The sequence below is a fragment of the Theobroma cacao genome, chromosome 4, assembly GCF_053813885.1.
Source record: "Theobroma cacao isolate CCN51 chromosome 4, ASM5381388v1, whole genome shotgun sequence".
Lineage (NCBI taxonomy): Eukaryota > Viridiplantae > Streptophyta > Magnoliopsida > Malvales > Malvaceae > Theobroma > Theobroma cacao.
The window spans coordinates 35,586,989-35,609,961 of NC_142642.1; the positions used below are offsets into that span (position 1 = coordinate 35,586,989).

The 22,973-nt window shown below is 35.8% G+C and overlaps 4 protein-coding genes across 4 annotated transcripts; 3 read left to right on the forward strand and 1 right to left on the reverse strand.

Moving 5' to 3' along the window:
• The first annotated feature begins 753 nt into the window (after window positions 1-753).
• Window positions 754-2,152, forward strand: LOC108661522 (uncharacterized). The gene has a single exon (XM_088805819.1). It carries the CDS (start codon window positions 761-763, stop codon window positions 1,850-1,852), a length of 1,092 nt encoding a protein of 363 aa, XP_088661945.1. The 5' UTR covers window positions 754-760; the 3' UTR covers window positions 1,853-2,152.
• A 3,125-nt stretch (window positions 2,153-5,277) lies between these two features.
• On the reverse strand, window positions 5,278-5,943 carry LOC148763347 (uncharacterized). Its single transcript, XM_088805263.1, has one exon. The coding sequence runs from the start codon at window positions 5,817-5,819 to the stop codon at window positions 5,439-5,441; it is 381 nt and encodes a 126-aa protein (XP_088661389.1). The 5' UTR covers window positions 5,820-5,943; the 3' UTR covers window positions 5,278-5,438.
• Window positions 5,944-12,352: 6,409 nt separating this feature from the next.
• On the forward strand, window positions 12,353-15,185 carry LOC18602749 (Carbohydrate-binding X8 domain superfamily protein). Its single transcript, XM_007034337.3, has 3 exons — window positions 12,353-12,877; window positions 13,652-14,524; window positions 14,772-15,185. The coding sequence occupies exons 1-3, from the start codon at window positions 12,811-12,813 to the stop codon at window positions 14,801-14,803; spliced, it is 972 nt and encodes a 323-aa protein (XP_007034399.1). The 5' UTR covers window positions 12,353-12,810; the 3' UTR covers window positions 14,804-15,185.
• A 1,477-nt stretch (window positions 15,186-16,662) lies between these two features.
• On the forward strand, window positions 16,663-20,885 carry PMP (putative type 1 membrane protein). Its single transcript, XM_007034338.3, has 11 exons — window positions 16,663-16,734; window positions 16,828-16,911; window positions 17,403-17,498; window positions 17,605-17,680; window positions 17,779-17,871; window positions 18,015-18,088; window positions 18,199-18,306; window positions 18,446-18,583; window positions 19,162-19,267; window positions 19,709-19,917; window positions 20,390-20,885. Exons 1-11 carry the CDS (start codon window positions 16,681-16,683, stop codon window positions 20,456-20,458), a joined length of 1,107 nt encoding a protein of 368 aa, XP_007034400.3. The 5' UTR covers window positions 16,663-16,680; the 3' UTR covers window positions 20,459-20,885.
• The last annotated feature ends 2,088 nt before the right edge of the window (window positions 20,886-22,973 follow it).

Here is a 22,973-nt window from a genome sequence, read left to right on the forward strand (position 1 = left end):
GAAAACCAGCCCCATCGCCCCTCACCCCAATCAGTGTAGCGTTTCCATTTTCCCTTCACTCGTAGAGTATCATACTGTAATTAATAAGTACTTCGGAAAAGTTTCGATTCTTTGAAAATTATAATCTTTAATGATATATATAACTCTTTTTTCATAATTTTCCTTCGTCATATAAATAAAACCATTTCAAGTTCATTCAAAAATTAACTCGCATCAAGTTGGTTGAAAAAAATAGACAAACATCAAGCACATCCACAAACTGTATAAGAGCTCATACAAATCTCGCCAAACCAACTAAACATTGCTGGCGGGGGCACATTGTCTGCCAGTTTGGCTGCTGCTGCTTCATTAATGGCACAAAAAAGAAAATCCCCATTAATGAAGTCACGTTAGTGTTTCAACTTGCTCTCTTACAGCAAGCAAATTCTAATCCAGATAAGTCAATCCAGCATTTTAAAAAACAAAATAAAAGAAGCCATGAGCTAAAAGAGAAGAGCCAGCCAGCCCCTAAACAAGTCAAATCCCAATTCCAAAGCAAACGGTGACCGCATTTGTGATTGGTTCAGGGAGGACGGTTGGACGGAATAAATTGCTTGTCAAAGACAGATGAGCCTCATTACTCATCCACGCGTGACAGTTGGGTTATTTTCACAATTGTTGAAGCAAAAGGCTAGCTCTTTTTACTGCTATATATACCTTACTCACTCATTGCACTGTGTAGTGTGAGCTAATTTTTGCTTAAGCTTCTAGCTAGTCAACAATGGGTGCTTTTGCTCGTTCTTTTGTGGTTGCTTTCTTGTGTATTCTTCTTGTGGATGGTCTTGTGGTTGCTGATGATGAAGTTAGTGGAGTTGAAGATGACAAGCGTTTGCTTCATCGTCCATTTTTGTTCAAGGCCAAGGGAGGAGGTCTAGGACGTGGAATATATAAGAAGGGTTTTGGGCATGGAATTGGCGGTGGTCTAGGTGGTGGTTTTGGTGGAGGTGGAGGTTTAGGTGGAGGAGGAGGAATTGGTGGTGGTGCTGGTGGAGGTTTTGGTGGTGGCGGTGGTCTTGGAGGTGGTGGTGGTGGAGGTTTTGGGGGTGGCGGTGGTGGAGGGTTAGGAGGTGGTGGAGGCCTAGGTGGTGGTGGTGGAGGGTTAGGAGGTGGTGGAGGCCTAGGTGGTGGCGGTGGTGGTGGTGGTGGGCTTGGTGGTGGTGCAGGAGGTGGCTTAGGTGGTGGCGGAGGCCTTGGTGGTGGTGCAGGAGGTGGATTAGGTGGTGGTGGTGGCCTTGGTGGTGGAGCAGGAGGAGGGCTAGGTGGTGGTGGTGGTGGTGGTGGTGGCCTTGGTGGTGGAGCAGGAGGAGGGCTAGGTGGTGGCCATAAGCTTGGTGGAGGTGCAGGAGGTGGACTGGGTGGCGGAGGAGGACTTGGTGGTGGCCACAAGCTTGGTGGAGGTGTAGGAGGAGGATTAGGTGGTGGTGGAGGGCTTGGTGGAGGTGCTGGAGGTGGATTAGGGGGTGGAGGTGGCCTTGGTGGTGGCCATAGGCTTGGTGGAGGTGGCGGCATTGGTGGTGGAGGTGGTCTTGGAGGTGGAGCAGGAGGAGGAGGGCTTGGTGGAGGTGCTGGAGGTGGTGCAGGTGGTGGTGGAGGCCTTGGTGGTGGTGCTGGGGGTGGAGGAGGATTTGGTGGTGGTGGTGGTGTCGGTGGAGGAGTTGGGGGAGGGTTTGGAGCTGGTGGAGGATTTGGCAAAGGTGGAGGAGCAGTTGGTGGAGGAGGAGGATTTGGTGGTCGCGGCGGCTTTGGTGGTGGTGGGGGTGTTGGCTTTGGCGGTGGAGCTGGCTTTGGTGCTGGTGGTGGCGGTCGTCACTAATACACATTGAAAAAAACCTCAAGTTTATTACAGATATCCATAGTTGGCTGTTTATGATTTTTTTTTTTTTTGGTTTTAGCCAAATGCTAACTAGGAATCCCTATGCTCATTGCCTCGATGAAACTTGTTCGTCTGTCAGTACTGATGCATGTGCTTATAGATCACATACACATACGAGAGGGTTTGTGTTCGTATAACCTGTTACTTGTTCATGCACGCTTGCATGCAATGCCATGCAAGACAAGTTTGTAAGATTGTAATCTCTTTTCTCTGCAAATAAAAATTTTCTCTGTGTCTAAACATTGCTTACACGTTGCGTGACTTGAGAACAATTAATTGAAAAATATGAAGATTCAAGGTAACTGTGTAAACAACAAATATGTCACCAACCAGTGGAAACGCAATAGCAGGTTGTAAATATAAAAATAGGACAGCAGGCCTGTAACCAATTGACACTCACATTTATTTTCTGTCGGATAATGGTGTACAATGGCCGGCAAGCTACCATACTTAGTGCTTTAATTTACTTGACAAGAACTGTAGAATTATTGTTGATATCCGGGCCAAATAAAATGTTTACAGTCGTAAGTAATTAAGCAGTAGTTTTGAAGTCATTTGCCTTGATCAGTGGTCCTAGTTATTAAAAGAGCCTATGGCTGGTTGCATTGTAGTTAATGAAATTTTCGCCCAGTGAGACGGGGAGTTAATTAAATCCTCTGCAAATTCCAACTATAACCAAAACGACAGAAAAGTCAGTCGTCTAGAGAAGTTTACTAGCTAGGCAAACTAGCAGCCAGAGCAGGACAAGAACTAAGTTAGAAGGTTCATTCTTGGCTGAAGAATATAAATAATTAGTTAGTATGACAAGGATTCTTGCAGCAGGTTGCTTTGGGTTTAGCTTAGGTGGGTAACAGAGAAAGAAGATTTTACATTCAGTAATTAAGAAATACAATACAAGCTTAAAACGAGATAATGTTCAAGCACAACAAACATTCAAGTATATATATATATATATATATAAATAATGTCCAACACCAAATTAAACTAGCGAAGTGAAGCAACGCTAGCTGTTAATATGTTTACTGTTTCACAAGAATTTACTAACTCTACCGACAAATTGTACTGCAATAACTGGTCTCTGCCAGGTTACGGCCCTTGCATTAAGTGTGTGAACCTAAGCTAGCTGAGGCAATTTAGTGTTAGGCCACATTTGAATGTTGCTTTTCTAACTTTTTAAAGTCGTATGTTTTATGGAAGATGAAAAGACCAAAAACTGTTATTAAAGCCAAGTGACCCATGGGCCCATCGCCACCTGATTTTTTACCAAATTGATTGGATTGGTCTTAAATCTCTTGTTCAATATTCAAATTTTACCATCACAAAATGCCCTAAATAAACATTCATATTTTTCTTGGTGTTTTGGGCTAGGAAGGTAGCTGTATTGGGCCAAAGGCCCCCTAACCTTCTTTCTCTTGCACTTCCCCGAGAGGTTGTAGGCTTATAGCCTTTAATGGGACTAAACTCCCAATTAGTACTGACAATCCCATTTGGCCTTTATTAACTACCCTGGCCAAAACCTGTCGGTTGGCTACTGATAAACTGTAAAAGAATTGATGCTGAACTGCATGATGGACGTGAGCAAAATATATATGGCTCAACCACATATAATAGCCTTGAACTGATTTTCATATGTTGAAATGTTTTCCTCTTAATGTGACATATGCTTTTAAATCTATGTATATAATTCCTTACCTTAACAATTTACTCAAATTCTATATGTATAACTTGCAGGAGTATTAATGGTTAGAAGATGAGATATTTCAACTTAAAGGGTATAAAATTCAGTGTTAAGAAGTAATAGAAATAATATTTACGGGATAAGAGAAAAATCATATTTCCATATATATAACTCAAATTTTGATAAATCTAAATAAAATAAAAAGAAAAAACTGAATTATCATCATATTCTTTAAACCTTTTGCACCCAAGGGTGAAAAATCATCCAATTGGTCGAGATTATGTTTAAAGGTTTTGCCATGATAGCATCTGTCAGTTTAAATATGATGGTATTTATTCAGATTAAGCTATAATGTTAACATACAGTAGTATTTATATTTCTTTTGTTATTTACTTCGTGCCGTAATTTTTCCAGGACTTCATGCAGTAATATGTGAAAGTGAAAATGATGAGAGAGACAGCGATGTGCTAAGACAAATGACAAGACGACTGAAATCTTGTACGAAACTTAAAGGGCATTTGGGTACACCTATCTTCTTTGGTTAATGACAAAACTAGCAGCCACCAAAATTTGAACTTGGGTTATTATGCAAGTAGGAGAGTAATTTGAACATAAACTAAGATGAAATCTTTTATATTTTTCAAAAAAGTCTAGCATTTGCATGTTACACTAACAATCCTTTGTCAACCCAAAGTGAGAAGAATGGGTTCCATTTCCTAGCTAGCTAGATCTAATCTTTTCCCCTTGCTAGCAAGTAAGAATATGCACTAGTATTTGGATTGACAGGAGGGGCAGATGCTTGCTTGGAATCGGCAAAGAGAAAAACAAGGAATTGCATTAATGGAACAAAGTACAAAAGAGAATCATCAAGGTTTTATATGGTTATTAGTGAGCAATGTATTCAATTATACAGAGGATTTCCCACTACAATACTAGTGATGACCAAATCATATCTTATGACTTTTCGGTTTCAGATTTCTCGGGCCATGTGTTTTTGACAAGACAAATGAGGAAAAATCCATGTCCCATTTAATTGAATGATTTCCAAAGCTTAAAAAAGCAAAAGGGAAACCCACCAACCATCCACAACAAAAGACGACAGATCTGTCACCATTGAACACCAGTCCGCTTCACACAGAAACTCACTTTGCATCTCTCTCTCTCTCTCCCTCGTGAGAACCTTGCTTCACAAAAACCCATCTGCTTGATGGATATGCATTTGGAAGCAGATTCAGAATCAGATCATCGAGAAGATGCCTATGCTTAGGCTTTATTTCACATGGGGCAATGGGCTCGCTTTTGAGTTTGCACCTCAAACAAAAATTCCATACTGAAAACTGTTGAAAACTACAAGACTTTCTTTAGATTTTTTAGATCTCAATACTGTTATGACAAGATTAAGTAATTGCTTGTCAAGTTAAATAATATAATAATTCAATTGATTTACGATGATATCACTCAATAAAAGACAACATAAAGTATGTCAAATCACATCTCTGCAACTAATAATTATACCAGAAATGAAGCATATTTCTCTTTAGAGTGAACTATTACATAAAACCAATATACCAGGGCAATTGTTCTCTTCTGTCTTTAGAAAAATGTCTTACATATGTATATATAAATCATAAAACAAGTATATAATTCCATGCATGTAACAGTGTAACACATCCAGGCAAAGTGAAAATTGAGACGAATATTCCAAGTATAACTACTTGCTATATGTAGCCTTTATATACATCCTTGCAGCATTAAAAAAAGCAGAGCGATGGGAGAATTCAGAATGAGGATGGTAAATTTAAAGACAATCGAACACGATAATGTTGGTGAAAATTGATGCTGCTTTGCTTACTTGTTGGATTCAGGATTTGGTCCACTAGGCACCTCGTGAGCAGCTGCCTTGAACTGTCGATCTGTAGTAGCAGTACTGCTGCTGGTAGTGCTGGAGGTCGTGGAGGTAGCAGCTGGGGTAGAAGAGGTGGAAAATGGGTGCAAATTTGTGGTTGAAGATGAGAGAAGTTGCCTGTAAGAGGAGCATATGGGAACCTTGGACATATAAGCTGGACGGGCAAAGAGAGGGGAAATCAGGAGAAGCACAAGAAAGAGGAGCAGTAAGACATGTGACTTTGTTGAGGTTTCACAGATTGATGATTTGTTAGCTGTGGCCATGAAATTGCTATGACAAATAAACCAGTGCCCCCCAGTAATCCAGAAGGGATCAATATCCATGAACCAGTCAAGACCACCAAAGTCTGGTTTTTCTATAGCAACAAGAGAACAAAAAAGAAAAGAAACAAAAAAAAGAGCAAGAGGGTAATGGTGAAATGGTGGAGTGTGAAAGTTGAAAGACAAATTTTTTATGCATTCCAGGGTCTTATATAATGAGGCTAAAAGTTATATCACCTGCTTGTGAAATACCCTTAATGCCCAACTCTTATATGGTTACTAAATTAATTATATTTTACATATAAATACTAATGTTAGGTATTCTGTGTAAAGTATAGTATATGATTCTCGATACATAGTACTAGAATCTAAAACTATATAAAGTGAAAGATGAATTATTATTCAGTGCACTTATTTAATGGTAGGAAGAAACCTAACCATGAAATTAACATATTAAGAACATATCATAAAAATGAAAACAAATTAAAAAATTAATTGTATAGTTTATATAATATCCCAAGGAGTACAGTATATGCAAAAATAAGCTTTACTTTGATTAAACAAAGTCTTCATGGTCCTGTGGCCCAAAAAAAAAAAAGACCCAAAGAGAAGAGAAAACATTCAACTTGGGTGATATGGTCAAGCAGGAAAAAAGCAATTAATCCCGGAAAGATAAAGCAGGAGAGAGAGCAGAAGGAAAGGAGATGAAAGATGGTGGCTTTATCTTTCTTGGCTGCTTCTGCAAGAAATCGCTTCTTTGACTTGGTGAACCCCCTAATGGAAAAATCAAGGTCTATACATTACTACTTAGTTGGTATCGTGTCTTGTTGCCTTTTTATCAAAATTTGAATTAAAGAACACAGAGAAAGCAAAGCATCATATGATCCCTCGCTGCTTTTCTGTGCTTGTGAAAATCCAGGGCTTGTCTCCATGATCTGATGCAAAGGGTCCCCACTTCCTTTATGGCCCTATCTATCTGAGAAGAAGAAGATATTTTCTTTTTGGAAACGATTAGAAATTGATATTATGCATGTTATACGTTAAGGTCATTTTGGTAAATATAATCCAACATTTGCCTTTTGCTTTTTCTGGCCTTGCTACCCCTTACATTATTTACTTTCCATGAGAAAGTTGTGAAAGAAAATTCTGGTGTTGTGTATGCGAAGGTTTGAATGAGGTATGCCACTCACCCTCCTTTTATGATAGCCATATAATTTTGTACTAGCAAAACTATGTCATATTTGGGGGATTACTTTTGAGAATTCCTGTTTCAAAAGAATCAAACCTAAATACCAGAAATCTTTTCCATCATTCCTATGCTGATCCATTGCTCTGTTTGGTGGGAAAATGGAGGAGAAAGAGAAGAAAAGTAATACACCAATACTATATGTTCGACTTTTCTAGCAGCAATATTCTTGTACACCCTCCAATGAAAAAGATAATTACTTTTAAATTAGACATCATAAATTCTTACTCCAACATATATTAAGGATTACCACTTACAAGTTTCAAGCAACCAAGAAGGGGTTAAAGAAACTTTCCTTTTTTAATCCAATGCTGCTTTCAACTAGGTAAAGTAGTCAAAATATAGAATTCATCAACCGACAATATGATTATTATATTAATATAATCCTCCCATCAACATTAGAAATATATAAACATATATTTCACTGGTTTAATCTTGGTTTTAAACGACAAAACAGCCTTAAGTCACCAACCTCTCATCCCCCCCAACCCGGCGGTCCGGGCCCCTATACTATGAAAAAAAGATAGGGACAAGGTTATTCTTACGCGTGATCGCGTTGGTTTTATTTGATTTGATGTTATATATGATATTGATATCGAAGTAGATGGATAGAATCATGTTTGGTTTATATACATTTGATTGTAAGTTTCACATGAAATTAATTCACCGAAAATTTTTACTAAGTGTTTGAGATATACATATGTAAAGCAATGAAATTGAACTTTTCTTTGTCCTTAAAGGGGCACTCCATGATCATGGAAATTTTGCAAACTGGCTATAGCTAGAATAATGTGGAATTGTTGATGGAGTAATGATAGCTAGGGTTCATATGATTCCCGAGATACACTATACCAACCAACACGGAGACCAAGTAAAGCTGCCCTTTTTCTTTTCTTCTTTTCCTCTTTCCTCTTTTCCTTTCTGAAACCAATCATTAGCTAGGGGTTTACTTGGTTTCTAGGATGTTTAATTAGCTATAGACTGTAGTTTCTTATCAGGCTAGCTTGAGGGTTAATTGAACATGAGCATTCTTTCTCTCCCCTTGATATTGAACATGTGCAACCTAAAGCCTAATTCTTTTGTTCATGCAATGTTAACAACCAAGACTAGGCCACTTAGTATTTTTCTTTGAGGATGAGGCTTATGGTTTGAATCCTTCCTAAAAGTGGTTTTTTTTTTTTTTGGGTACTTAAATTTAGAAAAAAAATGCCTAGCTATCAACAAATTGAAGATTTTCTTTGCAGAATCCTCATAGATTTCTAAGCAAATTGTGCAAATTTTCATTCTCATTTATTTGTCGACAACCAAACTGATATGGTAATTATTGAAGCGCCTTACCACTGAAGGATTTTATTGGTTAAAAAATCAGTGTCAGACTTTAATTAATCAGGGGCTTAATGTGATTGCGGCTTTCATGTCTGTTAGGTAATTGTTTGTTGATTGTGAGGAGGTGATGGCGACCAGAGGAAATTTAGTCGCACGTCTCGCTTTTGTGTTGGTGGGCTGGCTGGATAGTTCTGCCATGCTAGACTACATCTGACTTTGCCAACAACCCGTGTATCTTTTGAAAGATAAGTGTATCTATGTTTTCATAGATATTCTTGCATGGGAAAACCAATTCTGTTCCATCCACGTAAAGCTTTCACGCACACTCAGAAGAGCTGGCGAACGGTTGATTTAGTTAGCAAGTCATCGATTTAATTAGATCACCATGTTGCCCTGTTGATAGTTTGATTGCGATGTAGCCAACCTTGCCTCGTTTCTGTTCCCTTTCGGAGGTGGTCTAGTCGGGATTTGGAGCTAAAACACTACTTTAATTCCAAATCAAATCATATTTGTATAATTACTTTAATGTAAATGAGGGTAGTGTCACATTTATCATAGACTCTAGTATATAATGAGATCATTACTTTTGCTACTTTAGTCGAAGTAATTCATTTATTTATATTGGATATCATAACATATTAAATACTAATGTTTAAAGTTATTAACTATTAAATTCTTGGATTAAGGAAATAGAATTGTGAAAAAATTCATAATAATTTTTATAGTTTTATTTATATTTTTTGAAATTATTATACAAAATTCAAGAAAAAAATGTACATGAAAAATTCTAAGAGAAAAATAAAATTATTTTGTTACGAAACTTTAATCTTTTGAAGAAAAAATAATACTAACTTTTAAACAAATATAAGTTATTCTAAATACACTTCTTTAAACTCTATCTAGTATTTTCATCATTATACTGAACAGGACTTGCTGTTGCAGCTGCGATCGTATCATCACGATCAATCATTTTGTTGTGATGATCATCTTCATGATCCCAATATTGCGCTGCTATCATATATATCATGATCAATCATATTATTGTGATGATCATCTTTATGCTCCAATTAATACTGCCTATGCCATTATTTGCAAGTAGGAAATCAAAGAACTCCAATTATCCTTCACATTCCCATCTTGTATGGGCCTGTATTTTGTTGTATTTCTTTTTTCTTTTCTTTTTTCTCAATCCCATTAACCTTTTCATATAAACTTCGACAACTAGTTACATAAGGGTTATACACTAATGAGAACAAAGGAAAAGCATGCTTTCTTCAATTTCTTCATTTTTTGGGAAAAGTGGGTTTGTGATCAACCAATCAATTTTATGTGCCAAGAAACCTATATGTTTATATTAATTTTCATTAATTTACAATTAACTAATATCCATATATACACTATAAATCTATTTAGAATTTAAGATTTTCTATTTATGGGTCTCATGTTCCAATTCATGATTAATTGAAATTGAAGTTAATGGCATGTGAAACTCAACACCTAATACACCTAACCAAAATGCTCCCAAAGAAAAGAATAACAATGATCAACTTGCCAGCTGAATGAGAATAAAGGCCTAAAATAATTAATGTACTATATATTTCAGAGTTTAAAATGACTTTTTGTCCACATAAACACACCAAAACGACATGATTAATTATTAGTCAATGTATGAAAGGAAAGAGAGAAAAAAGTTAGCGTGTGTTTTGATGAAGAGGAATCAAATTTATGCATCCGTATACCTTGTCCTATTGATGAAAATGTGACATCTAACTACAAGTCATAATTTCAAATTAAGCCTTTATCTAAACTTTTCTTTTCCTTTTTTTTGGATATGACAGCACTTCCATACAAGATCTCTCTAGTTGAGATTATGCATGCATGGCAAGTGACCTTGTTTTATCCCATCATTACACTATATAGTAATCTTAGTTAAGGAAAATTATGCTATTTCCATCTCCCAACTCATCATCCATGCATTAGCCATTTGACAAACTGGTTTACCCATTTATGAATAAACAAAGTAAGAGGTCATTATATATACACCTTTGTTTGCACCATCTTTTAGTCAACTCATAACCCAACATTGCTTTAATTATTTTGCATTTATACCAGTTATGTTTAGCATTCAACAACGAAAATTATAAGTTAGAAATTTCAAATTAAAATAATGTAATATTAATTTTAAATCATTATATAATTTTAGTTTTTTTTTTCAATAATTTGATTGAGAACTAGATCACAACATTCACTTAAAAAATTAATGTAAGACTTTTAATTTTTATCAATTGAATTTCCTTGCTGTCTTGGTTTTGATGATCAAGCAGTAATTATGCTCTTATGCATGAAAAGAAACTGTTGTCCAATTGAGTTATAAATTACCCTCTTTTCTTTATTAAGCTTAGATTTCCATCACATGAAACCATACCAAATTTATCATGATTTTGCTTATCCTTTTCTTTTGCTCATTTTAGTTGGTTATAGCATGAGACAAATAATGGGCTAAAGAAGAAAAGATAGTGGAAACTTTCAGAAAAAAAAAAAGTGTTGACATTAATACTAACTAATTACTGTATGATTGACAAGTTTATTGGAAAAAGGGCACAGTGCTTGCAAAATTAGTCAGGAAAAAAAGTTGATCCTACCCATATTTAATTTTTGCTTTATCATCTTTCAAATGAGTATTATCAAACTTTATTAATGCTTGTTCTTTTCATTTTTAGTAAGGATGACTCTTCCCTGATGTCATGGGGACATCAATTCACTCAAAAGTAAATATTACGTCTATGATGATTCATGTTAGGTCATAGTAACAAAATATAATCATATTGTTAAATTCATTCAAAATATATTAAACTTGGACTTAAATTCTGCTACCAATGGAAGACACTGTATTGTCGATTTGGGCCAATGTAGTAGGCCTAATGGAGTAATTGTTTGTCAAAGTCTAACAGGCCTGGCCCGAGATAGGTCCAGTGCAAGTGAGCTGGGTTTATATGTAAGAAAGCGGGAAAGTGACACATAAGCCGTGAAAGAACACTGTCTTCTTTTTGGGCCGTTTGCTTACTTCAATCAACATAAGTTGGGCAACTTCTTTCTCTACTTTTCGGTTTATCACTATTTGTTATGTGAATATTTATTTTTTATTTATTTTAAACTAATTATTATATAAAAATATAAATATTTGTATATTAATTAAGTTTATTTTTTTTTATATTAAGCTAAATAAGTTATTGTACTTTTGTTTTGAACAACTAAACCTTTATAACTAACTATTGACGTAATTAATATATTACTTGTTATTTTATAATATATGATGTTAATATAACATGTTGATATTTCATAATAGATGATTATATGGTATGATAACATAATCATGTGATTTTTTACTTTTCACATCAGTGTCACGTGGGTATAAAATTGATAAATGATATTTTGATTAATAGTAATAAGTCAATAATTAATTATAAAGCTTATTTAACTCAAAATAAAAATATAAACACTTGATTAAACATAATAAAAAGATTTTATTCAATTTTCTGAAATAACTTTAAAACTTTTTAAAACATTATTCAAAAAAAAAATCATAAAAAGACTCATTAGAAAGAAATGTTGATTTTAAACTAGTATAAAATATTTTCAAAGGACTCTTCGTTATTTTAACATTTCCATGCTCAATACTTCTTAGACATTTTAAATTCATCCAAGTATATGATATTTGAATCTTCAAAATTAATGTGAAAATTTATGAATAAACATGATATATTTGCATCGGATATAAATCGAAAATTAATAAACTAAATGTTCATGTGCTTAAATCTAGAATTCTATCCAAATATGCCAATTTAATGGAAGGGACTTTATAGAGGGCCCAACAGGATATGTCCAAAATTGAACAAACAAGCTTTGCAGTTTGCACGGGCTTTAACACCCGCCTCCATAGCGAAGGAACTCTGCTTTTGTATTAGTTTAATGAGTCTCCAGACTGCTCCCCTTCCCCATAAATATTCCAACACAGGGGAGTCATTCCAAGGGCAAAGATTGCGAGAAAAGAGAGCTTTGAGTAGAAAGCAAGCAAGACAAAAGGGCAACAAAAACCTTGCTTTGATTTTTCCCGATGTGAAGCAAGCATATATGCCAAATTTGCATGAACAAAAACAAAAACATTTTTAAGTGAGGAAAGAGGAATTTTGATCAGGGGCAGGTGAACAGCTTCCCTTAAACTACATCTTCTCTTAGGACCTTTTACCCCTTTTTAGTATTCTTCAGATATACATTTCTAAGCAAAGTGACTACTTACAGCAACGTGAGCTGCTCAAGAATCAAATCTTTTATGGCCAACCCAGCCACTTGTCCCCTCTCATTGCCTTGATTGCCCTCTATATATGTCCCTATATCAGTCTTCTTCTCTTTGAGTGGTTTGGAGGTTGAAGCAAGTTAAGACAGCTTTGCCCTGGAGTTCTTTGGCATTGCTGAGGCTGAGCAATGGAAAGCAGGATTTGCATGCTCCTTCTTTATTCAACAATGGCGGCCACTCTGTTCATACATTGCGGTAAGCTGATTTCCGCTATTAAGTGAAATTCAGCTTGAATGATTCATCTCAGCATATATGTCGCATTTCACTTTGTAATTAGCTTTGATTCTCCTTCTGGGTTCTTCTCCCAATTGTGCACTGTTTAACTGGACAAACGACCTGACTCTGCAGATTCTGAAGATTTCAAAATGCTTTTTCTGTAAAATTTCTCCTCTTCACATTGCATAGGTTTACACCCAAAATTTTTAGAATCACTATATTAAGATTATCATCCTGTGTTTTTTAATCGTTTTCACATCAGATATTCCAATGTTGTTCCATGTACGCTTGATTCAATGGTCTACACTACACCTCGGACTACCCCATGACATTGAATCGTGTCATTCCTTAGACACGAAGAGTTGTGTTACTATCAACTTTTATTTATTTAATCCATTTGTCTTTGCTGATGTGCCGTTTACTTTTACTTCTTTAGTCTCATGACGAGTCAAAAGGTTACATGGAATATACTAAGTTTGCTTTGTCACTAAGTTTCTGCTCAAACCAATATAGCTTATCAAAACTGAGTTTTGCATTCAAATTCATGTAATTTATATCTTTCAATAAACAACATTTAATTAAGTGTAGACCATTTTATCTTTCTATATCAAGAGCTATAATGAAAAATTGTTGGAATGCATTACCCAACTGAAGGGAAATTAACCTTTGTTGAAATGGAGCAGATCAGGGCAGAAACTTTTGCATTGTGATGATTAATTGCAAATCTCTAAGATTTTTTTCTCCTTTGGGCAGATGCAAGGAAATCAATGGGACTAATCAAAGATCCAAAACATTCAAGGAGTTCAGTCATAAAGCACACAAAGAAATTGCAGCTTATGAGTAAGCTTATGAGTTTAGTCATTGAACAACCTACTGATACATCTAATACCCAACCTTATGGTGTAAGCTCACCGTTTTCTTTGCCACCTTTTGATTCACTACCCCCTGTGAATTCCCCTCCTTATTGTGTTAACCCCCCTATCACCCCTGGAACCCCTACTACACTCCTTCCACCTCCCAGCGGAACCACACTCTCCCCGCCATCTCCCTCTTCCATCCTCCCTCCTGTTCTTCCAGGCCAAAGCCCACCACCAAGCTCAGGTGGTGGAGCGGTTCCAAGCCCGCCCCAATTCTCGGTCACTCCGAATCCACCGGCAATATTTCCAGGCCCGCCACAAGCAATACCAACACCCACAATTTATATCCCAAGCCCATCAGGACCCGGGAGCCCACCTTATTTTGAGCCTAGCCCACCATCCATTGTCTTGAGCCCACCATTCTATGTTCCATCCCCATTCGGTTTTAATCCGAGTCCACCGGTGTTTCTACCACCGATTGTGTTCCCTCCGCCCACGGTTCCACCACCTCCCAATGTGGCTCCAAGCATAGCCTTATGGTGCGTGGCTAAGCCCTCAGTGCCTGACCCTATTATTCAAGAAGCTATGAACTATGCATGTGGGTCTGGAGCAGATTGTGATTCGATTCAGCCCAGTGGGTCATGCTTTCAGCCTGACACCTTGTTTGCACATGCTTCTTACGCTTTTAACAGCTACTGGCAAAAAACCAAGGTTGCAGGTGGTACATGTGAGTTTGGAGGCACAGCCATACTCGTCACAGTTGATCCAAGTGAGTTGCCCAATTGAAAATTGCTAGTACAAAACCTGCAATTAAAAACTATCTCATTCTTTCAACATTGCTTTCTTTTATTGAATAAGAAATTTTGGCTAGTTGCTAACATTAAATTCGACCTAAACCCTTCAAACAATAAAGATAACTTGGCAAATTGCTTCTGATTTTGGAATAATTAAATTTCAGAATAAAATTCAAATGAAATTTTACTAATTTGTGTTAATTCTTTGTACTGTGCTAACAGGCTATGATGGTTGCCATTTTGAGTACCATTGATTGGTGATGATAAGGCCTTCCTCTTGGCAGCTCCAATACTCATCTCTCTTCCTTTTTGTTCCCCTTCTTGGATTATTCTTTTTTCTTTTTTTTTTCCCAATAAAGAATGTAGATTTTTCTTCATGTTACCATGACCCACACATTAATTTTGTAAGTATAAGAGTCACATGGTAAATAATAGTTTCTTAGGTGATCCCATATAGAAATAGCTTCTTTCTTTTTTCTCTTCTTTTCAATATTAGGTTCTTTGGCCTTTGAAATTTTCTATTGTAAATGGGATCCACCTCTCCCTTCATGACATGTATAATTTGCATTGGAAACTCCTGAAATATACGCGACACATCAATAAAATAGGAGATGACAATGTTCTTTTTTGCTTGTCTATTTGTTTATTAGGCTCTTTTGACTGCGAGACCCTTACCTTCTTCTTTTCATTCACGTACATTTTTATTACTCTTTTCGTTTGGAGTTAAGGTGTCTTATACTTATTCAAATTTTCTGTTTTGGAAACGTGCAAGCTCATCAACTATCAATAAAATTTTTTAATAATATTTAATTTATCAATAATATATATAAATATTATCTATTGACAATACATCAAATATAAATTAAAAAAAAATCTTTTCTGGTTCTACAAATTTTTATTGGCATAATCTCTAAAAAATTTCGTAAACTATTTAACAAAATTCAAAAATAATTTTATATTTTTATTGTGTTCAGTTAAGCTTTTATATTTTTATTTTGAACAAAATAAGTTTTTTATATTTTTATTTTACGTTAAATAAACCCTTATAACTAATGATTAACTTATTAAAAATGTTATTTATCATTTTACATCACATGACGTTAGGGTGATATGTTAAAATATTATAATTAATGATGATATGGTATATTAATATATTATAATTGGTGATTATGTGGCATGTTAATTTGACATAATAATATGATCATGTAACATTTTTCACCCTCTACATTAATGTCATGCTTTTATTATGTGGATATAAAATGATAAATGATATTTGAACTAATGACAATTAGTCAATTATTCGTTATAGGAACTTATTTAATTCAAAATAAAAATATAAAGATTTGACTTAATATCATAAAAGAATAAAGACTTATTTAAAATTTTATAAATAATTTAGAATCTTATTTGAACATTATATCATCCTTGTTTTTTTCCCAAATTTCAAATTATAATTTCAAGTTTTAATAATTGAGTTTGGAGGATATTGATTGGGATTCTTGTTATTATACTCTTTTGAGCAGAAAATAATAAAAATACCAAAATTTGAAAGTTATATATATATATATATTTTTCATTTTAAACAATAATTTGTAAATCTTTAATATTAGACAAAATGAATATTAATATTTGACATATCTATACTGGTCCACTATAAAAGAAATCGAATTAATCTCGCATAACATCATGCTCAATAAATCGATAATTTTGTTTAATTAAAAGCTTTACTCTTGATTTCTCACTTTCTTTTTTAGTTAATATATTGAACAATAAAACTACCATTCTCTTATTTTCTTGTATTAATATTTAAGAATCTCTCTCTATTATCCTTTTCTTTTAGAACAATTTATTCTAAATGGTAAAAAAAAAAAAAAAGCACATATCACACATGTGCATATTATTGGACTTCCAATCTCACCAAACCAAATTTTAAACAATCCTGGCCCAAGAAGAACCCAACCCGATCATTCGCTCCACGAAAGGATCACAACGACGTCGCCCAGTGGCAGATCAAAACAAATTCCGGTTCGAGTTCGTCCTCTTCCTTTCTCCCCTACCCCCCATGTGTCCCCGTGATCGCGAAACCACCACACAGATCGGACTCTCTCCTTCTCTCGTTCACTTTCTTACAATGAAGATTTTTCATCTCTTCCTAATTTCTTCACTTCTCTTCTCATTTTCAAGGGTTTGCTCTCTTTTTCTATCTCTTTAATATAATTAGATCTGATATTGATAATTCTTTTCATTGATTCAATATTTGCTGGTTTTTTTATCGTAGGCTGAAGATACTGGATCCGTTTTCTTCATCGATAGTTCAACTCATCAATTTCTTCGCACTCAATCAACCGGCGATGTTGCTCAGGTATTTATTTGTTTTCTCCTAATTCATTCCAATAATTTGTAATCAGGTTTCATTTATTTATAATTTATGATGAACTTTAAGTATCAATAGATTGTGTGGATGGTTACTTAGTTGGCTAGAAAATGTAAAGTTGGTTAATTTTGTTGTATTTAGCTGTTTTACTATGTATAATAACTTTTCTTTTTTGAATTGGTTAATAATAAAGATTGCGGTTCTGATAACTGATATTATCATCTTACTGCAATGTTTTTTAGATGATAAATCCCTTTGATTAGGTATGATCAAGTGGATTTGGACCTGCTTAGATTCACATTTGATAGTAGGAGAAGTATTTTGTCCACAACCTTTTTTTTTTTCAAGTTTCGTTCTGCATGTTAAGATTGGAGTATCTTATGCTATTCATGCTTCTAAGTTTTTAGACACATTTTGGTTCTTTTCTCTCACTTTCAGTCCCCCCCCCCCCCCCCCTTTTTTTTTTTTTACTTTAACAGTCACAATCAATGCTGCTGCATGAAGTTGGTGCTGCTGTATCAGTCTTGCTTGGCTTTGCACCACCTACTACGCTTTCAGCTGCCGGTTCATCTAAGGTGTCTTTTTACTCACGAGTCCTGACTAATAAATCTTTTTGATTTCTTTTTGTTTTTGTTTTGTTCATAGAATCTTTTGTTTAAAGGTGTTATTGCTGTTTTGCAGCTGAATGAGGTTCTCATTCCAAATCCATTTGATAGACCCCGTGCTGTTTTTCTGCTTGAAGTCACTGGAATTGATGGTACCTGCACGTATCTCAAAGTTTATTTTCTCTCTGTTTTCTTCTTCACTCAGTCCCCCATGTCCATTTTGTTTAAATGAATGTTTTTCGACCTCCAGATCCTCTTGTTGTAGACCCCAAGAATGCTCTCTTCATCAATGCCTTGAAGAGAAGTGTTGATCTTGGTTCAAGAGCAGACATTCAGCTTCCAGGTACCTGACCATTTGTCAAGATGTAAAAAAAAAAAAAAAATGTAAAACTGTCAGACTCTAGTCATGACTTTCATTGTGTTGAAGATTTTCCCCCAAATGTATATATTCATTAGGATTTGTTCATTATATGAATTTTCTTGCAGATGAAGAGGAAGTCTCTGTGATTTCTTTGGATGAGCCTCTGGGAGATTACACTGAAGAAGAGATCAATGATTTTGTTAGTTTATTATTCTAGGCTTTAGTTGACATCTCTGTTGTTTGTCGTCCATTTGATTGCTTATTTGGGTCTCACACGTGACAGTGAAGTGGTTTTATGTATCTGTTTAGGCATCTTGGTTGGGTGGATCATATGTTACTGATGCTACGGAACCTCTGCAAGGAGTCTTGACTATTCCCTTGGCAAATGGTGACAATGTGAATCTTCATATGTCAAAGGTATCATTCAGGAGCTAATATTTTATGTTTTCCTGTTTATGAATTGTTCTTGACTGAGACTGTTATAGTAGTAGCAGTAGTATTTTGTCTTGAATTCTCAATTACCTCATTGAGAGCTCTAGGTTTTGATTTTTTGCAGAAAGTACATAGGGAATTTGCATCAAAACTGTTGGCTCTGTCCCACAATATAAGGAAAGCAATGAAGATGCATGCAGATTTGTCACAGACTTTGCACAGACCTGCTGAGTTAATAATGGGTTCTTTTGATGCGATTAAGGTGCTAAACATACCGACTTGATCTGGCTAATACTAACTATTATTTGGTTTCTTAGATTGGTGTCTTGTCTGAAAATATACTTGGAAACCGTCATCTTTAACTGGAAGGATTCTTTTATTGTCATCATCTTACTTTCCGTGATTAAAACTCTTGTAAATCCATTGATGAGGAAGAAAAGGGTTTATTTGAATTGCAGCTCTTTTAGTTAAAAGTGAAATGTAAATACCCTTCTACAACATGTATTACATTTTTCCCTATTGACAAATAGCATTCTCAGATGCCATGCTTACTTGGCCTTGTAAAAATGTGTTATCTGTCTTCTTATCAAATGTGTGTGAGAAGACATGCTCTGTATCTACAATAATGAAATATTAGTCAGATGTTTGGTATTGATTAAAACTCTCTAAGATTTGTGTCTAATTATGGGCCTTGAGTTTAGAAAATGGTTAATTCATGTATCTAGTCATCTATCTTCATGCTATTGTAATTTTTGTACTGCTTTTTCTTTTGTTTTTCTTCCTCATCACTTAACCCCCTCCCTATTCCTTTTGATGTTAAAAAAAATATGTATGTTACAGGCTTTGCAGGAGCAGCATGACGCTGACGGTATTAATAAGCAAGGAATGAGGCTTCAGCTTGCCACAATTTCCAAGATATTTGATTCATTGCTGACAGCTTATGAAGGTTGGTAACACGTTGAACACTCCATTGTGGAAGGAAAATGACCTCCACTTTACTAATTAATTAAGAGTTAGAAATATGCTGTTATTCCAGTTTTGTTCATTTTCATGCTCCGTGTATACAAATGCAAAGGCAGGGAGTCTGCAACTTGTTTAAAGAAAATAGTGATATATAATTTTACCCATATGCGTGTGCATCTATATATTTTGGTTTTTATTTTTATTTTTTGTTATCATAGTTTGTTTAGCTACGTGAAAATAGACATGGCAATCTACGTGGAAGTCTCTATGCATTTATGCTACGGATGGTATCCTCTAAATTTGCAGTGAATGCTTTTCATCTCTTGAGTTGTTGACAGCATTTGTCTTTCTATTACCCCCCATCCCCCTCAATCCAATCCCTGGCTGCCAATTTGTTTAGCAAATCTAATTGATGATTGGGCAGGTGAAATTGTTGGAGCTATTGTCTTTAATGGGGTACCTCAGCCAGAATCAAAAACATTGATGAATGTGATGTTTACCTCTCGTCCATCTCCGCGTTGGTTGGCAGAAAAAATACGCTCTCAGAATACCACTGATGCTGCACAAGTGTTGGTTAGAAGGACCCTTGCTTGGGTAACTGGACTTGTTCTTGTCATTGCAACTCTCTTAGGGGTAAGATTTATTAAGTTGGATGCCGGATTTTACATTGTTCCTAGAGTGCTTTTTGACATTTCTGGTCATATTGAAGTTCCATGAAATCTATAATTGCATTGCATAAAACCAAACAAATGCTAAGCCTTTTGACAAATGTTGAAAGTTCTTTTATCCCAGGTTTTAAAACAATTGAAAAGCTCAGACAAAGTTTTAACCAGATGTACACATTTACTTCTATGGTTTCCCCTCAGGGGTGTCAACTATGTTGGGAAAAGATTGAAAAACATTCTCTCTTGATTGTCAACTGCAAAGGTTTTGGTTTGTGTCTTCATTGTTCATATGCTGTTGACTAATTTAGGAGTTCCCATGACTCTGTTCTTGTCATCTGGCTGGGTGTGGCTATAAGGCTGTTTAGTCTAATCAATTATATTTCTTTTTGCAAACTATGGTATTTGATTATCCACTCTTGTTTTGTGTTTTTTTACTGCAGGTTTACTTCCTTCTCAACATGCCACTGACAAGGGACACACTTTTGTATTCTAATGTCAAGTTAGACTAAGCTGGAATAAGCCCAAGTATAATGAATATTTGAACTCTCAAAAGCAGCCCCAGTGTGTTTATGCTTTATTACCAGGCAATTCACGGTTATCTTATTACCTTCTATGAAGCTGTTGGTGTTGGATAGGTTAATCTGGACAGCCAGCAATTTTTTTTTTCTTTAGGCTTTAGTAGCTTACATCAAGTAGAAATTGTACGATCAAAAGGTTGAGGTGCCTGGGCGAGGGTGAGTGCTATTGGGCAAAGAAGATTGAGCTTTACAATTGTATCCATCTGGTGGTGAAGGATAGTTTCGGTTATCTATTTGATTTCAAGCAGATTTCGGCTGTGTCAATGTATGTTTTGTCATTTCATATGCTGATAATTGTATTCCGAAATTCTGAATAATGAAAATTTCTCATCAATCATGGAACATTGTTGTACAAAAATGAGCGTTTGTAATCCAACATTTTGTTGTAGCTCCTTCCCTTATAATAAAGCTTCTCTTCGCCATTAGAAATTTTAAAGAACAAAAGAAGCAAGCAGCTACAATGTGAAAAAATAAAATAAAATAAAGGATTGCCATCTTCTTCACGGCAGTTGTAGCTGGCTAAATAATAAATTTAAGATGATAGATTATTGAATAAAGTAAAGAGAGTGGATAATCAATTTAAATAAATTATTAACTAAAAACATACTTGTAATATTTATGGGTGTGAAACCAAATCACTCATTAAATAACTATTTATTTTAGTATATTCGCATTAAGACAATTAGATTAAACCCCACCTTGATGATGGGTACTTGTGTATTTTCATTTTGGACAAAATGGGTACTTTGTGTATGTATTTCAGTGTTCCTTTTTGCACTTGCTATTCTTGAGTTGGATTTCCAGTCCTATGCCAAATTACACGAGCAATTCCCACCAACTTCCTCACTCCCATCTCAGTTAGGGTTTCTCCAGGTTTTAATGTTTCTGTTTCTTGTTTTTTAATTGTTTCTCCTCTCGTCATTCATGGCTCAAGAGAAAAACTTCTTTGCTCTCTTGACCGACCAAGAATCCGAAGTTGTATCAAAGCTCATTGATAGCCTGAAAGTGGAAGAGCCCTCGAAGCCGGATGCCTTGGATAACAAGAAAGAGCAAAAGCCAACGCATAAGTTTCAGAATATGGATCCTCGTAAGATGCTGGCTAAACGTATTTTCCTCCCCAGGCATGTTTTGAGATCTTTCCTTGTTCTCAGGAAAGAAATGAAGGAAGAGCAAAAGCCTGAAGGAAACAGCGACGCAAAAGAACCAGGAGAAAAAGAAGGCGAGATTAAGGCTACAAGTGCAACCAACAACAATGGACAACAACCAAGCAGTGGAAACGGTGAAAATGCCAAGATAGAAGGCAAGAACTATCCTGATAATTACCATAATCATGTTTATCATGAGGGTCAGAGAGGCTATAGAGTTGGCAATGGCTATCAGGGTAACTATAGGAATTACAGCTATGGAGGTGGTGATGGATATAGGGGAAATTATAGCACGCCTCCTGGGTATCAGGTGAATAACAATGGTGGTTACCGTGGAGGTAGGGGGGGTATAGGAGGAAGAGGATTTCAACAAAGCAGGAAATTTTATGAGAAGGAGGGTCAAGCTGTTGCTTATGCTAATAATCATCAACATCAACAAGAGTTTGATTATGGGAAAGAACGTCTACAATATTACGGTGGTTATAGACGTCGAGGCCCTCGAGGATATTACAGGCGTGACGGAGGTGAATGCTGTAACAATGGAAAGGTTTACCGTAAAGTGGATGGTGATAATGAATATAACAATGATAATAGCAAGAATGACAATATTGCTGTTGTGGCTAACGAGGGGCAAGAAGCTGCTGCTTCTAACAGTGGCGACAGTGAGGAAGGAAATGGTGATAATCATGGTGACAAGAAGTCCGAAATGATGGAGAGTAAGAGCAAGGGATTTGAAGGTAAATCTGTGATCAAGGCTGAAGAGAAAGAGAAAGTGGATGATGGGAAGAAGTTAATGACTCTTAAAGAGTATGAAGAGTCTCTCCTTGAAAAGAAGAAACCTGTGGAAGCAATGAAGAAGGACGGGGGGAGAAAAGTTACGGCAAATAAGGAATTCGGGTCGATGCAAATGATTGGGAAAAAGAAAGAGGAGAAGACGTCTGAGACAAAGAGGAAAGACACTTGTCATAGCCTTGAGGAAGAGAGAGTAATTCGTAAGTCAACGAGCCTTAACGAATTCCTAAAACCAGCTGAGGGAATTAGGGAGAAGAATGAGCAGCAGTATGGTGATAGATCCTATGGGCAGAGACCTTATGGCAGAGGCAATTATGGGCAGGGGAATAATGGAAGGCAAGAAGGGCAAATGCCTTTGTATGGTGGCTATAGGCCCTATGAGGATTATGGTCCTCAGATTGAGGACCTTAGCCAGTTCCCTGTGCTGGGAAGAAATAGGACTGCATAAATTCCTTGTTATAGCTTTGCTTGGGTTGGAATGTAGAACGATAAAGTTTCCTAGATGAACA

What these genes read in the sequence shown, in the direction of transcription:
- LOC18602749 (XM_007034337.3), top strand. Translation starts at nt 12,811, where the DNA reads ATGGAAAGCAGGATTTGCATGCTCCTTCTTTATTCAACAATGGCGGCC. An exon ending in CACTCTGTTCATACATTGCG is followed by an intron (nt 12,878 to 13,651) that starts GTAAGCTGATTT and finishes TCCTTTGGGCAG; the next exon opens with ATGCAAGGAAATCAATGGGA. An exon ending in ACTCGTCACAGTTGATCCAA is followed by an intron (nt 14,525 to 14,771) that starts GTGAGTTGCCCA and finishes CTGTGCTAACAG; the next exon opens with GCTATGATGGTTGCCATTTT.
- LOC148763347 (XM_088805263.1), bottom strand. Translation starts at nt 5,819, where the DNA reads ATGGATATTGATCCCTTCTGGATTACTGGGGGGCACTGGTTTATTTGT.
- PMP (XM_007034338.3), top strand. Translation starts at nt 16,681, where the DNA reads ATGAAGATTTTTCATCTCTTCCTAATTTCTTCACTTCTCTTCTCATTT. An exon ending in AGCAGACATTCAGCTTCCAG is followed by an intron (nt 17,872 to 18,014) that starts GTACCTGACCAT and finishes ATTTTCTTGCAG; the next exon opens with ATGAAGAGGAAGTCTCTGTG. An exon ending in GTTCTTTTGATGCGATTAAG is followed by an intron (nt 18,584 to 19,161) that starts GTGCTAAACATA and finishes TGTATGTTACAG; the next exon opens with GCTTTGCAGGAGCAGCATGA.
- LOC108661522 (XM_088805819.1), top strand. Translation starts at nt 761, where the DNA reads ATGGGTGCTTTTGCTCGTTCTTTTGTGGTTGCTTTCTTGTGTATTCTT.